Raw genomic sequence first — 16,946 nt, 5'->3', positions numbered from 1 at the left:
GCATTTGTTTTTCTTTTTGTCTTTCTTCCCTTAAAGCCAAACAGCAGCTTTCTTTCTGTTCTGTGAAACAAGTCTGAATCCCTGCTGTATTAGTAACTTCCATCTCTTTGTGCCTTTGACACTTTAAGTTACAAATAATCTGTTTTCATTTATTTAATCAGTTTCTCCATGATGTCTATGAAGTTAATCGAAGCACAACCAAACATTGTTTGAGCATTTCTTACTAATTCTGTCATTTTGGCTAGTGCAAGGTACCTGCACAACTTTAAATTGCCATTCATTTTTATTGGTATTAACTCATTTCCCAATATTCCGCTATTAACATTACAGCTGATGTCACATCAAGAAACACTTTTATTTTCATTTGTGATGTTAGAATGCCAAAACAGATTACTTCAGGTTACTTCAGGTTGCTTATTAATTGTGTGTCTTAGCATTTATTTATTTTTGGTTCCTCATAGGTCATTTGTGTGTGTGTGTGTTTTACTTTGGGGACATGTTCATCACATGTTGAAAGTCAGTCTCATGAAGTTCTTTTATTGGATAGCACATGGTGAATTTTAAGTTTTCCCCATTGGTTTCCCATTTTTTTTTTCAGTCCAGTAGTAATATGTGTGGTTTTGATAATATCTTTGTACTATTTAATAATAGTTATTTTCTGAATCTGATGTCTTTGTGTCAAGTCCATTTTCATCTAACTGGTAATCTATTTTTTTGCTTTCTTTTTATTTTTTAACCTTTCTTGTATTTTTTACAGTTCTCTTTCTCTACATGTGGAGTAATTTTTTATTAAGTGAAAGAAAGCAAACAAACTTAGCAGATAATAACAGTAATTATATGGAAATGTGATAATGAATAAAATGTTTAATCCACTAAGATTGTTATTATCTGCAGCTTCCCACGGAAAACTCAAGGACATCCCTTTTGCCTTTTCCCCCATCCTTGTCTAACTGTGTGTTTAAGTCTCCCCAAAACCCTGCCCCCTTACAGGATATCACTTCTACAGATGTGCAATGATGAAAAGCAGCAACAACCCCTCAACTCACAAGACCTGCAACACCAGAGTTTTCAAAGTGCCCACAGTTATCTCTTTCAAAGGCTATAGACTGACGGGGGGGGGGCTGACAAAGGGGGGAGGAGTTGAATTGCAAGGACATTTTTTCACTTGAACCTCAAGCCTCTGCTCCAGGATTCAAAAGATACATACGTAAAAGATCACAATTGTGTCAAGATATGTAACAGATATTTAATTAGTTTTTTTTTTTTGTATTATGTGTTATTATGTAAGAATGTTGAAATGTGTCTGACAGTGTAATTTCCACAAAGGGGGGAATATTGTGTGTAACTGTTTTTATGTTTAATGTCTTATTGCTTACACACCAATGGAGAATTCTCATGCATTTTATACTTTCTAATAGCTCACACTATTGTGTAGTCCAATGTTTAGATAACCACATTTCATTGTCCCACCTGACACTATGCCAATCTTTCCCTATCCATTTTAATATGTGTTAAACCTCGTTTTGCCAAGGACAAACTTCTGGATCCATAAAACACCAGGTACATGAAGGTGGATATGCTTTAGTTTAGCAGGAATGATCCCTTATAGAGTTAAATTGACTTATTTGGACAAAGTGCCCTTTTTAAGAATGGTTTTCTTTAACAGATTGGTTTGAAGAGTTGAGAACCATGGGGCAAGATAAATTCAAATTGGACTCAGTTTGAATTGGGCAAGTGTATCCAGGCTGCAATTAGCTTTTTGGTCCTTTAAGTGCAAGTGAGCAACTTCCCATTGTGCGAGTGCGAGACCACAGCCTATAATAAAATCCCATAGCTAAAGGCCAAGGCGAAGACCTCTCCCTCACGAGATGCCCAAACCTGTGCCAGCTATGGTGAATGCCAGGCGACATGGTTAAATGAAAGCCCTGAGGGGATTCAACAGACAGGATGTGTTGCTGTAGCACTATGTCAGTGTGAGACCTCAGAAGAGCTACCTTGACACCTGAGAACACAAAAATGGCGGGGGGGAAGCAAACTGCACTTTTCAGTCATTAGTGGACCTTACCTTCCTGCTAGGTGTAAAGCATAGAACACTATTGAGTAAATGGTCTCTCCCAAAGTGTTAGAATGCCACAAGTAATTTAGTAGCAAAACGCAACATGTGTTATTTTTATGATATATTTATACAAACACATCCATTTACAACATCCGATGTTATTATTTGTGGGGCAAAAATTTTTAAGGAAAATTCTAGCCCCAAAGGGGGGAATATTGTGATAGGAATTTTATGGTTTTAGATATATAGTAATGTTCATAACTGCACATACATAGATCAGCACAGGAACCATTTTGATTCCTAAACTGACCAAATCCTTTCTCTGCAAGGTTAAAAATGGAAAAGCCTCCCCATTGTCTCTTCCTTTAATCTGTGTTTGAATAAGGTGTGAGCCTGTGACCTGGCCCAGGAAATAAGTATTTTAGCATTACAAAGGAATGGCCAGGCTCCCCAGAAAATCCAATCAAGTAACCTGCTAGACAGGAGATAAACAAGGAGAAGAGAAAAACAACATTTAAATTTCTGTGATGTAGGTGGGATGTATCTGAGGGGTGGTCTTAGGTTACACCCCTTCTGTGATGTATGCATAATGTTTCTGGGGGTGGTCCTGATCTAGAGAAGGGGAATTTCAAAAGTCTTTATAAGGCCTCGCAGGCCATTGTTCTGGGTCCTCTTCCTCTCCTGCGTGTGAGGGGAGTACCCTGTTGCAACAGATCAATAAAGATCAAGCTTACTAGCTGCTTTGCTTCTCAATATTCTCTGGTTGGCCTCTGTTATTTTCTCCTACCAATAGGGAACCTATGTAAGGACTCTATATGGGCTCTTGGATACCCCATAAGGGAAAAGGGCATATTTTTATTTACAACACCTGGCACAGAATAAGAAGGAGAAGGAAAAAACCTGAAAGAGAGAATGAAACAAGGGGGGGGGGCATTTTCTAAGAAAAAAGGCCAGGACATCTTATTGAGACTGATATCAGGAGCCTTACAATAACTCTTCTGTCCAACCAGATCAAAGTTAAAACTGGACTCAGATATTTTTCTTAGAAGGAACACCATACTTTCATAGGCATATGCTTAATGAAATACATACACTGCATTTTAGCTTGAGAGAGCAGTTGGCTCAACTAGGCTTTTGCAGCAGAAACATTAGGTTAACTAGAAACATTAGGTTAACTTAGACTGGAACACAGATGTACTCACAAACTCAAAAGTTACAACACAACATTTACCATTAGACTTAAAATCACCCTCCCCACTGAAACTAGAGAAAGGAGGTGGGGTAATCCTCCTTTCAGAACACAAGTAGCACGTATACAGGATTTTACCACTTGGGAGGAAAACTCTTTTAGAGCCTCTCTCAAATAAACATTTGCACACTCCATTCTCCATTTTGTCTTGTTTTTAAGACTGATAAGGTTCAACATGGCTTCCTTAGATTTAGAATTTGGAGCAAGCTTGCATTCTTATTTTAGATGGCACATTTAAGATAAGCAGCTGCTGGATGTTACCTAAGTACAATTTAAACACAGGAAAAACGTTTCTTAAACACAAATTGAAGGGGACTGTCAGAGTCCAGGCGGGAAGTAAGCACCAACTGGGCTTCTTTCACGCCAGGGGTCTGGGGACTATTTTTCTTTTGACTGAGGTGCACCCATTTTCAATTAAAAGGGTTTTGGACCTGGGCAAAACTCCGAAGGGTCCGGAAAAGGGGAAACCTGGACAAAAAAACTTGGGGATACCTGGAGAAATCTCCGATGGGAAAAACCTGGGGATACCTGGACAAATCTCCGAGGGGGAAAACCTGGGGATCCGAGGGGAAAACTTGGGGAAACCTGGACAAATCTCCGAGGGGAAAACTTGGGGATCCAAGGGAAAAAACCTGGGGATACCTGGACAAATCTCCGAGGGGAAAAACCTGGGGATCCGAGGGGAAAACTTGGGGATACCTGGACAAATCTCCGAGGGGAAAACTTGGGGATCCAAGGGAAAAAACCTGGGGATACCTGGACAAATCTCCGAGGGGAAAACCTGGGGATCCGAGGGGAAAACTTGGGGAAACCTGGACAAATCTCCGAGGGGAAAACTTGGGGATCCAAGGGAAAACTTGGGGATACCTGGACAAATCTCCGAGGGGAAAACTTGGGGATCCAAGGGAAAAAACCTGGGGATACCTGGACAAATCTCTATTCTACAACTCACAGCAACCTCCCTGCCTTTTACAATCTAACTCAGAGTCCCTACTGAACGCTTGCACACTTGCAATGCCAGATTGAGACTCTGGAATATGAAAGATGGAAAGGAATTCAGCGCCCTTGCGTTTTCTGTTCACAGTTCATTTCTAACAAAGATCGCCATGGCAGAGGTGCGGCTGCGCTGGGAGTTATAGTCTTGGGAATTATAGTTTTCAGTGCAGAAGAAATTGCACGACCTTTCTGGGCAAAACTCCGAAGGAATAGGTCGGCATAAAGAATTAAGTGAAAGAAGTCACACACAACCCTTGCCTGGGCATACTCCGAAGGGCTAAGGCTGGTGTTGAGATCGAGGGGACAGAAAGGAGGAGAAGGCAATTTTTCAAGAGTTAAAGTGAGGAAAGAAGTAAGGATTTGAGAAGTATAGGTTTGCTGTGGTTTGCAGAATCCCACCCCACTACCCATTTTTCCTACTCATACTCACTTCGCAAGCGCTGTCCTGGTGATCCCGGGATCTCTTGACTGGTTTTTTTAAGGCCGGCCTGATCAAGATTTGCTTCCTCTGGTTAGCCCCGCTGAAACTCCAGTTATTGCCAGACCCTGGGACCGATGGAAGACTGGTTATTCCTCCTGGCAAACTGCCTGGTGCGCGCTGGATAACCAGTCCTTCCTCGCTTCCAGAATCTGGGTAACCAAAAGTCCCTTCGTGCGTGGTCGCCATCTGTTGTAAATAAAAATATGCCCTTTTCCCTTATGGGGTATCCAAGAGCCCATATAGAGTCCTTACATAGGTTCCCTATTGGTAGGAGAAAATAACAGAGGCCAACCAGAGAATATTGAGAAGCAAAGCAGCTAGTAAGCTTGATCTTTATTGATCTGTTGCAACAGGGTACCCCCCTCACACGCAGGAGAGGAAGAGGACCCAGAACAATGGCCTGCGAGGCCTTATAAAGACTTTTGAAATTCCCCTTCTCTAGATCAGGACCACCCCCAGAAACATTATGCATACATCACAGAAGGGGTGTAACCTAAGACCACCCCTCAGATACATCCCACCTACATCACAGAAATTTAAATGTTGTTTTTCTCTTCTCCTTGTTTATCTCCTGTCTAGCAGGTTACTTGATTGGATTTTCTGGGGAGCCTGGCCATTCCTTTGTAATGCTAAAATACTTATTTCCTGGGCCAGGTCACAGGCTCACACCTTATTCAAACACAGATTAAAGGAAGAGACAATGGGGAGGCTTTTCCATTTTTAACCTTGCAGAGAAAGGATTTGGTCAGTTTAGGAATCAAAATGGTTCCAGGTCGGCCTTCTTGTACTGATCTATGTATGTGCAGTTATGAACATTACTATATATCTAAAACCATAAAATTCCTATCACATACTACCCTTCGGAGAAAAACCCCAACTCACCCTCCCACTATATATCAGGGTCTGGGGGCTTCTCCTTACTCTTATATAGCAGGGTCTGGGGACTTCTCCCTCTGTATATCAGGGTCTGGGGACTTCCGCTTCAGTGTATCTGAAGAAGTGTGCATGCACACAAAAGCTTATATCAGGCATCCCCAACCTGCGCCCCCCCCCCGATGTTTTGGCCTACAACTCCCATGATCCCTAGCTAACAGGACCAGTGGTCGGGGATGATGGGAATTGTAGTCTAAAACATCTGGAGGGCCGAAGGCTTGGGGTGCCTGGCTTATACCAAGAACAAACTTTGTTGGTCTCTAAGGCACTACTGGACAATTTTTATATATATTTTGACTTCATCAGACCAATACGGCTACCTACCTGAATCTAGAACCCTGGTTTTCTTTGCCCCCTTTCAGATCGTCTGTGATTGGACCGATTACGACGAGAGAATGAAGAAGCTTGTCAGTATTGTGGCTGACCAGCTGGAGAAGAACCGGCTCCCTTCGGTGCACCCCCATCACAGCATGCTGTATCCACTGTCTCACGGCTTCCGAAAGGCTATTGCCGAGAGACATGGGAACCTTTGCCTGGACAAGGTGGGTCTATGCTGTGAAGAGGTGTGCGCCGCTCCGTTCCGTCAGAGTTTGAATGCTTTCATGTTGGCTTTGGATATATAATAATATATAATAATTTATTATTTCTACCCTGCCCATCTGTCTGGGTATCCTCAGCCACTCTGGGTGGCTGCCAACCAAATATTAAAAACACAAGACAGCATTAAATATTTAAAAACTTCCCTAAACAGGGCTGCCTTCAGATGTCTTTTAAAAGTGAGATAATTGCTTATTTCTTTGACATCTGATGGAAGGGCGTTCCACAGGGCGGCCGTCACCACGAGAAGGCCCTCTGCCTGCTTCCCTGTAACTTGGCTTCTTGCAGGGAGGGAAGCGCCAGAAGGCCCTCGGGAGAGGGACCCCGGTGTCCGGGGTGGAGATGCTCCTTCAGGTCTACTGGGCCGAGGCCATTGAGGGCTTTCAAGGTCAGCACCGACACTATGAATTGTGCTTGGAAACGTACTGGGAGCCAAAGCAGATCTCTTGGGACCGGTGGTATGTGGTCTCAGTCAGACTGGATTTAAATCCTTTATTTTACAGAAAGGCTTGATCTTGCTGGCATCCTCTTAATATTGACAACCAGAGGAAAGTTTCATCTGCTGGGCTGTTTAGGGCTTTCAAGGTCAGCACCAACACTTTGAATTGTGCCCGGAAACGTACTGGGAGTCAATGCAGGTCTTTCAAGACTGGTGTTATGTGGTCTCTGCGGCTGTTCACAGCCCCCAGTCTGGCTACCACATTCTGGATTAATTGCAGTAAGGTAGCCCCACATAGAGCGCATTGCAGTCGTCCAAGCTGGAGATAACAAGAGCATGCGCCACTCTGGCAAGAGAGTCCGTGGGCAGGGAGGGTCTTATCCTGCATCCCAGATAGAGCTGCCCTGGACACAGAACAGACCTGTGCCTCCATGGGTCCAAAATGACCCCCAGACTGTGCAGCTGGTCCTTCAGGGGCACAGTTGCCCCGTTCAGGACCAGGGAGTCCCCCCCACCCACCCACACACCACAGAACTTCAGTCTTGTCAGGATTCAACCTCAACCAGTTAGCTGCCATCCACCCTCCAACCGCCTCGAGGCACCCGCGCAGGAACTCCACCGCCTTTGCCGGCTCTGATTTGAAAGAGAGGTAGAGCTCTCTATCAGGCTTCCTCAACCTTGGCCCTCCTGATGCTTTTGGCCTACAGCTCCATGGTCCCTAGCTAGCAGGTCTAGTGGTCAGGGATGATGGGCACTGTAGTTTGAAAACAGCTGGAGGGCCAAGGTTTAGGAAGCCTGCTCTGTATTGGCGCCAATGGCTGTTAAGCGAAAAAATTCCAGGGTGAGTGACTCCTTGACAGCCTAGCTCACCGGGGCACTTGTCCCCCATGGGTCCATGCTGTCAGTAAAAGGAGGAAGTCCCAGCCCGGTAATTTGGAGCAAAACAGTGGTCAGTAGACCATGATTCTTACTGTTGCACCACAGGTCTGCCCAGGAGTAAGAACCCCGAGCATGGGGCAATGTCAACTTTTATAACTTCCTTCTTCCCCCCAGAATACACTTCAAGCAGCATCGTTGATACATCATCACTACATCACTAGCACATCACAAATGAGGAGGGGTATACAAGGGTTATGCATTCACTATGAGGTCCCTTTATCAGACCCCTTAAATCTCCATCACTGAAAGAACAATAAAACTCTTGACACGTCCTTTCCCACTGGACTTGTCTGGAGATGGGCATTCAGAACACCTGCCTTGCTAAACTGCCTTGGCAGATGTCTATGGTTGCCCCCTTGGTCCCTCCCTCGGTGGGGTGCCGTGTATGTGCTCTCAGGCTTGGGGAATTCTGGCGGGATGCCCTGTTCCTGCTGCCTACATGACTTCCTGCTTCTTGGCTCATGGAGGGAGGTGGAGCCCAAATTCGTTCAAATGGCGGAATGAGGAGAGTCGGTTAAAGCATAGATTTTCTGCATGTCTTTCTTGGGCTGTCAAGTCAAAGGTATGTATATTTGTAACATTGGAACAACTTCAAAGATGTGGCCTCATGTCCCCCACCCCCATGTCATTTCCGTAACCCGGCTTTCTTGAATCCCCTTGCTAGATCAACGTGCTCCACAAGCCGCCTTACGAGCACCCCAAGGACCTGAAAGGCAGTGAGGGCCGGCTCCGCGTTGGCTACCTGAGCTCTGACTTTGGGAACCACCCCACCTCCCATCTCATGCAGTCAATCCCAGGCATGCACAATTCGGACAAATTTGAGGTGAGGTGCACAAGAGGGCAGCTGTGTGAGTAGCTCAGGCGGCAGAGCGCTGAGACTCTGAATCTTGGGGTCATGGGTACGAGCCCCACGTTGGGCCAAACGAATGAATACAGCCTAGGACCGCCTCTCCACGGAGGATCTAACAGTCTGCAAATAAAAAAATGTTAGAGGTCCTGGGCTTCAGGGAGATTAGGCTGGCCTCGACCAGGGCCAGGGCCTTTTCAGCCTTGGCCCCGGCCTGGTGGAACTGTCTGCCACAAGAGATCAGGACCCTGGGTGACTTCCGGTCGGCGCCAGCGCTAATGGCGGTCCTCTTTCCGAGCTCCGGAGGAGGACTGCTCTGCGAGTTCGGGTCTGACCCGCTACGGCAAGCGGGGGACCCCTAAAATCACAGGCGCGGAAGCCTGTGAACGAGGAGATTCGGTGGGCACCAGGAGCGCCCCCCCTTTACCGCAGAAAGAGCCTTTTTAAAGGCTCCGGAACGACATCGGGGGAGCGCGGTGCTGAGAATCGCTACCCAGCCCGCAGGGTGAAGCCGCGTCGCTATTAGCGGAGAGCGCCGATTCCTTCCTGTAAATTTCGGACTGAAAAAACCCGTGAGTAAGACTGAACGTCTATTTGAAACTAAAGTCTGGAAATTTGGCTGAAAACGGGGAGGTGAAAATTAAGGAAGTCTGCCTTCCCCCGACTGCATGAAAGTGAAAGCAACGAAACTTTAAAGCTGCATCCGCAAGAGACATTGCCTTTGATTAATTAAATCTGACATTTGGACTTTAGATCTCCCCTCTAGCTAGCAGGGCAGAGGGGAGGCAAAAGAGACATTAGTAACTGCATGATCTATTTAAAAGAAAAAAATTTCTGCTGCCTCAATAACCTGAAACGGACTGCTAAATAAGACAATAGGGCACTGAACTGACTTTTCCCTGTGAAGGTTACATTGTGATACAAAGTTCCTGGATTCTTTTGCTACAGTATACCAGAGTAGGCTGAGACAGTATCTACTGGAAAACTGCTGCAATTTATATTTACAAGCCTCCTGATATACTTGTTTTAAACTTTCTTTCTTTCTTTTTGTATTTGGACATTTTCTTTGTCTCTGTATCTGGACATTTTGATTTGCTCCCCCTAGAGGGTAAAGTAAAGGCCGATATAGCTCAAGACAGTGGAATTTTCCATCCGGAAACGGTTCCCGTGGGAAACGACCTTGGGACATGAGTGGTCCACTAGAAGAGATAGCCACAAGAGCTAAGACTAGACAACAACAACAGCACCAGCAACAGCAACAGCAACAAAAGAAGAGAGGCTCGATTACAGGCGCAACCCCTACAGGACCTACAGGAATAACAGGACAAGAAAAAGTGACAGCTGTCTCCATGGATGCTGTGACACAAGCTTTACTTAAGATAAACCAATCCCTGGAGACTCTAACAAAGCAGAGCTCAGAAAATACACAAAAATTAACAGAGTTATCAGCAAGATTAGATCTGAACACAGAATCTATAAACAAATTGGTCCAGGAAAATTCTGCAACACGTAAAATTGCGGAAGAAGCTAGAGCTATTGCTGGAGAGACTCAAGAGAACTTAGAACCGATTGCCAAAAAGGTGCACGAGCATGACGCAACTCTGGCTTTGTGGGAATTACAGAGAAAAGAGAGAAATTTGAAATTGAGATTAATTCCAGAGAACGAAGGTGACAATCTCATGGAGTTTTTAACACAAGAGTTTGCTGACTGCTGGGAAGATTTGGAGGAAGACGAATTTAAAATCACAACAGCGTTTAGACTGGGTAAAAAACAGAACAGAAAGACCCCGAGGGATTGTTTGATTACCCTTAGATCCAAGGAAGAAAGAGACAAAATATTAAGACTACATTTTGGAAAGGCCTTGCAAATTGGAAATTCAGCTGTACAGATTTTTAAAGACATCCCAAAATATATCTTGGATCTGAGAACCTTCTATAAGGATCTGGTTTTTTTGTTAAAGAAGAATACCATCCTCTTTAGGTGGGAATTTCCACAGGGATTGTCTTTCGATTACAAGGGGAAGAAGGTGAAAATAAAGACTATACAAGACAAAGAGAAATTTTTGGAAAGAAACCGAGAGGACCTACAGAAGGGAACTGTGGACCCAATTGCAGAACAGAGGAGAGCAATAGACATTTTGAATCTTTCGTTTGGACACATTCCACCACCATCAGAGGAAGAGCAACAACTTGGAGCTGTTGGAGGAGTGTCAGAAAAATAACAAGATGGCTCTGCAATTCCTTAGTTGGAATTGTAATGGGCTCAATATGCCTTTGAGGAGACGACAAGTTTTTCATATTCTGAACAGAGAACAACTGGATTTGATATGCCTACAAGAAACCCATATAACCAGAGCTCACAGGAGATTACTTATAAACAAAAGACTAGGACAAGAATTTATCTCATCAGACAAAGTCAAAAAAAGAGGAGTTGTGATCTATGTAAAAGAGAAATGGGCTCCAAAAATGATGTTTAAAGATGAACAAGGGAGATATTTGGCAGTTGAGATACAAGTACAAGGAGAAAAATTTTTGATAGTTGGAATTTATGCACCAAATGAAGGTAAAGCTGAATTCTTCAAGAAACTTCATGAAACTTTGACGGACTATCTGGATTATAATATGATAATTATGGGAGACATGAACGGTGTGGTCTCCACTAACATGGACAAGGCACAAAGACTGACAGTTACCAAGGAAGGGAGACTTCCTAAGACTTTTTTTGAAATGACGGAAAATATGGACTTAATAGACATATGGAGAACAAGGAACCCTCTTGAGAGAGAGGGAACCTTTTTCTCCCAAGCAATGACGACCTGGACCAGAATCGACCAAATCTGGATTACTAGTGGGATGGCTCCAAAGATTAAGAAGGTAGAAATCTGCCCAAAAACTTGCTCCGACCATAACGCTGTGAAGATGGAAATGAAACTTACAACAACTGGTCAATTTAGATGGAGAATGAATGACACCCTCTTTCGAGATAAGGAGATCCTCATGAAGGCCCAAAAAACTTTAAAGGACTATTTTGAAATAAATTTAAGGGCCGATGTGGAAAAAAGAGTGATCTGGGACGCAAGCAAAGCTGTGATGCGAGGTTTTTTGATTCAACAAAACTCAATAAAGAGGAAGAAACAGAATGAGAAAAAGGAAAAGATTTTGGAAAAGATAAAGGAAGGAGAGAAAAAATTAAGAGTAAAACCAAAGTCCCAGGAGATTTTAAGAGCGATTAAGTTATATCAAGCACAATATATGGAATTGATGAACCAAGAGATTGAATGGAAGATAAAGCAAATGAAACAAAAGACATTTGAATCGGCAGATAAATGTGGCAAACTCCTGGCATGGCAATTGAAGAAAAGGCAGAAATTAAATACAGTTACAAGCCTAGAAGTGGATGGAAAGAACATATCTAAACCTAATGAAATTAGAAATTGCTTTTTGAGCTACTTTAAAAAAGGGACTCAAGGACCGCAAAATGAAGAAGATATAGATAAATTCCTTGACAAATATGGATTACAAAAAATCTCTCATCAAAGTAAGATGGATCTGAATCAGAGAATAACAGAACAAGAGATAGAGGCTGCCATTCAGAATATGCAACTGGGCAAATCTCCAGGACCAGATGGACTGACTTCCAGATACTACAAATCTTTGAAGGAGTGGTTGATTCAACCATTAAAAGAAGTCTGTAATGAGATTCTAGAGGGAAAAAAGGCACCTGAATGTGGAAAGAAGCGTATATTTCACTCATACCAAAGACAGAGACTGAAAAGACTCAATTGAAGAACTACCGCCCAATATCACTACTTAATGTGGATTACAAAATTTTTGCAGACATTTTGGCAAAAAGATTTAAAAAAGTGTTGATGGAAAATATTCATAAGAACCAAGCAGGCTTTCTCCCAAAAAGACACCTAGCAGACAATGTAAGGAATATAATAGACATTTTGGAAAAGTTAGAGGTGAATATAAATACTAAAGCAGTATTGATTTTTGTGGACGCGGAGAAAGCCTTTGACAATATTTCTTGGAGTTTTATGACAAAGAATCTTCATGGGATGGGGGTAGGCCAAGGTTTTGAGAATGGTATGGGTGCAATATATTCTGAACAAAAAGCTAAGTTGATTGTAAATAATGTAATAACTGAGGAACTTAAGATAGAAAAAGGAACACGACAGGGGTGCCCAATTTCCCCATTGCTTTTTATTTTGGTTCTGGAGGTGTTGCTGAATATGATTAGAAATGACCAGCAGGTCAAGGGTGTACAGGTCGGAGCTAAACATTACAAGTTAAGAGCATTTGCAGATGACCTAGTATTGACTTTGCAAGAGCCAAACACTAGTACGAAAAAGGTGCTAGAAATAATCCAACAGTTTGGCCAGGTAGCCGGATTTAAGTTGAATAAACAAAAAACTAAAGTTTTAGGAAAAAATTTAACAGATATGGAGAAGGAGAAATTCCAAGAGGAGACAGGGTTGACGGTGGTCAAGAAGGTGAAATACCTAGGGGTTTATTTGACATCTAAAAATTTGAATTTGTATAAGGATAACTATGAAAAATGTTGGTCAGAAATTAAAAAAGATCTAGAAATATGGTCAAATTTGAAATTGTCAATGTTAGGCCGAATTGCAGTGATTAAGATGAATGTATTGCCTAGAATGTTATTCTTGTTTCAAACCTTGCAGATTCTTGACAAGATGGAATGTTTTAAGAGGTGGCAGAAAGATATCTCAAAATTTGTCTGGCAGGGCAAAAAGCCCAGAATCAAATTTAAAATATTGACAGATGCTAAAGAAAGAGGGGGTTTTGCCCTGCCGGACTTAAAATTGTACTATGAGGCAGCAGCGTTTTGCTGGCTGAAAGAGTGGATGCTCCTTGAGAACACAGACATTTTGGATTTGGAAGGTTTTAATAATGCATTTGGTTGGCACGCATATCTATGGTATGATAAAATTAAGCTGCATAGGGCCTTTAAAAATCATATTGTCAGAAAAGCATTGTTTAATGTTTGGATAAGATATAAAGATCTGTTGGAAAACAAAACCCCCAGATGGGTGTCTCCAGTGGAAGCTAAAGCAGTGAAGAAACTCATATCCTTAAAGGAAAACATTATGAAAATGGTTTACAGGTGGTACATGACCCCAGTCAAGCTGGCAAAAATTTATCATTTGCCTGATAATAAGTGTTGGAAATGTAAAGAGACTGAAGGTACCTTCTATCACCTTTGGTGGACATGCCCGAAGATTAAGGCCTTCTGGGAAATGATTTATAATGAAATGAAAAAGGTACTTAAATGTACTTTCCCTAAAAAACCAGAGGCCTTTCTCTTGGGCATTGTCGGCCAATTGGTGTCAAAGAGGGATAGAACTTTCTTTATGTATGCTACAACAGCAGCAAGAATACTCATCGCAAAGTATTGGAAGACACAAGATCTACCCACTCTGGAAGAATGGCAGATGAAGGTGATGGACTATATGACATTGGCTGAGATGACAGGCAGAATCCGTGATCAGGGAAAAGAGACGGCGGAAGAAGAATGGAGAAAATTTAAAAGCTATCTTAAGGACTATTATAAACTTGATGAATGCTAGAATGTTGAGGTTTTCAGGAAAAAAGGGATACAGTGATATAAGACCAGATTATAGAAAAGATTAAGACGACAGAGGTTGGAAAGGAATATTTAGAAGTTGCTAAAAAATTATGGACATTGGGATGCAGAAAGGGGGGATATGGGGGAGTCCCGGAAAAGAGGTTTATGAAAAAATGTTATGAAATTATACGTGTTTGTATGTCTTTTTAGGTGTTTGTTTGTCTTTAAAAAATTCTGTAAAACCAATAAAAAATTTATATATATAAAAAAAAGAGATCAGGACCCTGTGGGATCTGACATCTTTCTGCAGGGCCTGTAAGATGGAGTTGTTCCGCCGGGCCTTTGGTTCAACCTGACTGCCCTTCTCTTTTTGTGTAAGGACTAGTATGAAAGAGGCCTCCCAGTGTTCTCACAGGCCCATATAAGAGTTGGGCCTGATGAGCGTTTACTGTTCCCAACCCTAATCCTGCGGAAAGCCATCTAATTGGATTTGAATTTGATCCTGGCTTGTTTTCAGGAGGTAATTTCGTTATTGCTTGATTTTATACCAGTGTTACATATTTGGTGTTAGCCTCCCTGAGCCCGGTTTCGGACGGGGAGGGCAGGATACAAATAAAAGTTGTTGTTGTTGTTGTTGTTGTTGTTGTTGTTGTTGTTGTTGTTGTTGTTATTAAGAGAGTTTCTGTACTGGTCCAGTAAACGCTTCCGCTGCGCCACCAGCAACAGCTCTCTTTTTGCAGAGTATTAATTAAGTCCAGTGCAGAGATTCTTGTTGCAGTACAGGCTTCAGAGTCTCAGCAGCAAAGAAATAACGACACAGGGAAGCCTGTCTTTCCAAAGACAGGTTTATTGCAGAAAGATAACAGAAACACCTCCGGAGCTTTCGGACATTTTTGCTTCACGCCCCAAACACAGAGAAAACAAACACTCTTTATATACTGAGCAACTTAACAACTTAACAACTTAACGAGCTTGACTACTTAAAGTCACATGACATTGCTAACTTGCCAGCGTCTTAGGTTTCACACCCTAACACCCCCTCTCGCTGGCAATACAAAAAACAAAATTACTTCAGACCCATTTCTTCACAAAAGTTTTCATGCCGCTGAAACCCAAGCGGTTTTGTAAAACCATCAGCTTGATTTTCATGACTGGGACAGTAATTTAATTTAACAATTCCTGCTTTTACCGTTTGACAAACATTTTGAAAGCGGATATCCAAATGTTTTGTACGACCTTTAAACTGCCCATTTTGTGCTAACTTAAGACACGGTTGATTATCACCCCATACAGTGATTGGAGTGATGGCCTTTTCATACATCTCTTGTGCCAAGCATTTGTAAAATTCTAGATCTCTACATAACTCAGATAAGGCACAGAACTCAGCTTCTGTTGACGACAAAGCAATCAGATTCTGTTTCTTGGATCTCCACCCAATCAGAGAGTTACCAAATTTTATTACACAGCCAGACACTGATTTTCTATCTTTTAAATTTGCCCAATCACTATCTGCCCAACAAGTAATCTGTGCTTGTCCTTCCGAAGATAATTCAAGACAAAAATCTTTGGTGTATTGTAAATATCTTAACACTCTTTGAATTCCTTTCCATGCATTTACACTAGGTTTTGAAGCTTCTCTGCTGAGTAAGTTAACAGCGTAAGCAATATCTGGTCTACTCCATTGCGAAAGATGAAGTAAGCTTCCCAGTGCTGACTGAAAAATTTCAGCACGCTTGAATTCAGCACTATCCTTGAACTCATTGTCTTTTACAAAACCCATTTCCATTGGTGTTTTAACACCTGCACACTCAGTCATGTTAAACTTTTTCAACATTTGCAATATCTTGCCTTTTTGATTCAGTAGAAAACTGCCATTTTTGGTCCTATCTATCTGAACACCAAGATAGACCTTCACATCACCAAGATTCTTAACTTTGAAGTGTTTATTTAACTCTTTGGCTAGTTTTTTTTACTTGTTCTTGTGTCTTTGAAGTATAAATCAGGTCATCTACATAGACAAGCAAAGATTCTTTAGCATCTCCTGAATTTCTGAAATATAAGCAATTGTCAGCCTTGCTCCTGCTAAAACCAATGCCTACCAAAACGTCATTCAAACACTCATTCCAATTATGAGCAGATTGCTTGAGTCCATAAATAGATTTATGTAGTTTCCATACCTGATTTGATTTACCAACTTTCAATCCTGGCGGTAGCTCCATATAGAGCTCTTCAGCCAAGTCTGAATGAAGATAAGCTGTAGAGACATCAAATTGATTCACTTTGAACCCTTTCTGAGCAGCAACTGCTAATAGTGCCCGTAGGGTTTCACTCCTTGAAGTGGGTGCATAGACTTCGGAATAATGTAACCCCTTTCTTTGCGTAAAGCCTCGAGCTACAAGTCTTGCTTTGTACTCTGGTTTCCCCATCGCTGTTGTCTTTATCCTGTACACCCACCTACAACTTACTGCCTTGGCACCTTCTGGCAGTTTGGTGATGGAAAACACACCCAGTTCTTTCATAGAATTCAACTCCTTTTGCATGGCCTCACGCCACCTACTGGCCTCCTCCTGGGGTAATTGCTCAACCTCCTCAAAACTTTCAGGTTCGCAATTTGCCAAACCAGCCCAAACACTAATAGCTTGGTAGGAGGTTTACCTTTGTTGGTACGCTTAGAACGCCTTAACAGTTCCTGCGATGTTCCTTCAGTTTCCCCCTCTGACCCAGAATCACTAGTCGTCACCTGTTTGTCACTAGTAGTTGAAGAACTTTCTGATTCTGACTTTACACGTCTCTCTTGCTGTACAGGTGAACTTTTA

The 16,946-nt window shown here is 42.4% G+C and overlaps 1 protein-coding gene across 1 annotated transcript; it reads left to right on the top strand.

Annotated features, from left to right (window-relative positions):
• Positions 1–6,104: 6,104 nt before the first annotated feature.
• On the top strand, positions 6,105–8,557 carry LOC308578292 (UDP-N-acetylglucosamine--peptide N-acetylglucosaminyltransferase 110 kDa subunit-like). Its single transcript, XM_081178561.1, has 2 exons — positions 6,105–6,257; positions 8,355–8,557. The coding sequence occupies exons 1-2, from the start codon at positions 6,111–6,113 to the stop codon at positions 8,544–8,546; spliced, it is 339 nt and encodes a 112-aa protein (XP_081034687.1). The 5' UTR covers positions 6,105–6,110; the 3' UTR covers positions 8,547–8,557.
• Positions 8,558–16,946: the final 8,389 nt, after the last annotated feature.

Source organism: Podarcis bocagei (genome assembly GCF_964188305.1).
Source record: "Podarcis bocagei genome assembly, chromosome: W".
NCBI lineage: Eukaryota > Metazoa > Chordata > Lepidosauria > Squamata > Lacertidae > Podarcis > Podarcis bocagei.
Note: the sequence above shows the minus strand (reverse complement) of the source record. Positions and strands in the feature narration are given on the sequence as shown.

What these genes read in the sequence shown, in the direction of transcription:
- LOC308578292 (XM_081178561.1), top strand. Translation starts at nt 6,111, where the DNA reads ATGAAGAAGCTTGTCAGTATTGTGGCTGACCAGCTGGAGAAGAACCGG. An exon ending in GGAACCTTTGCCTGGACAAG is followed by an intron (nt 6,258 to 8,354) that starts GTGGGTCTATGC and finishes TCCCCTTGCTAG; the next exon opens with ATCAACGTGCTCCACAAGCC.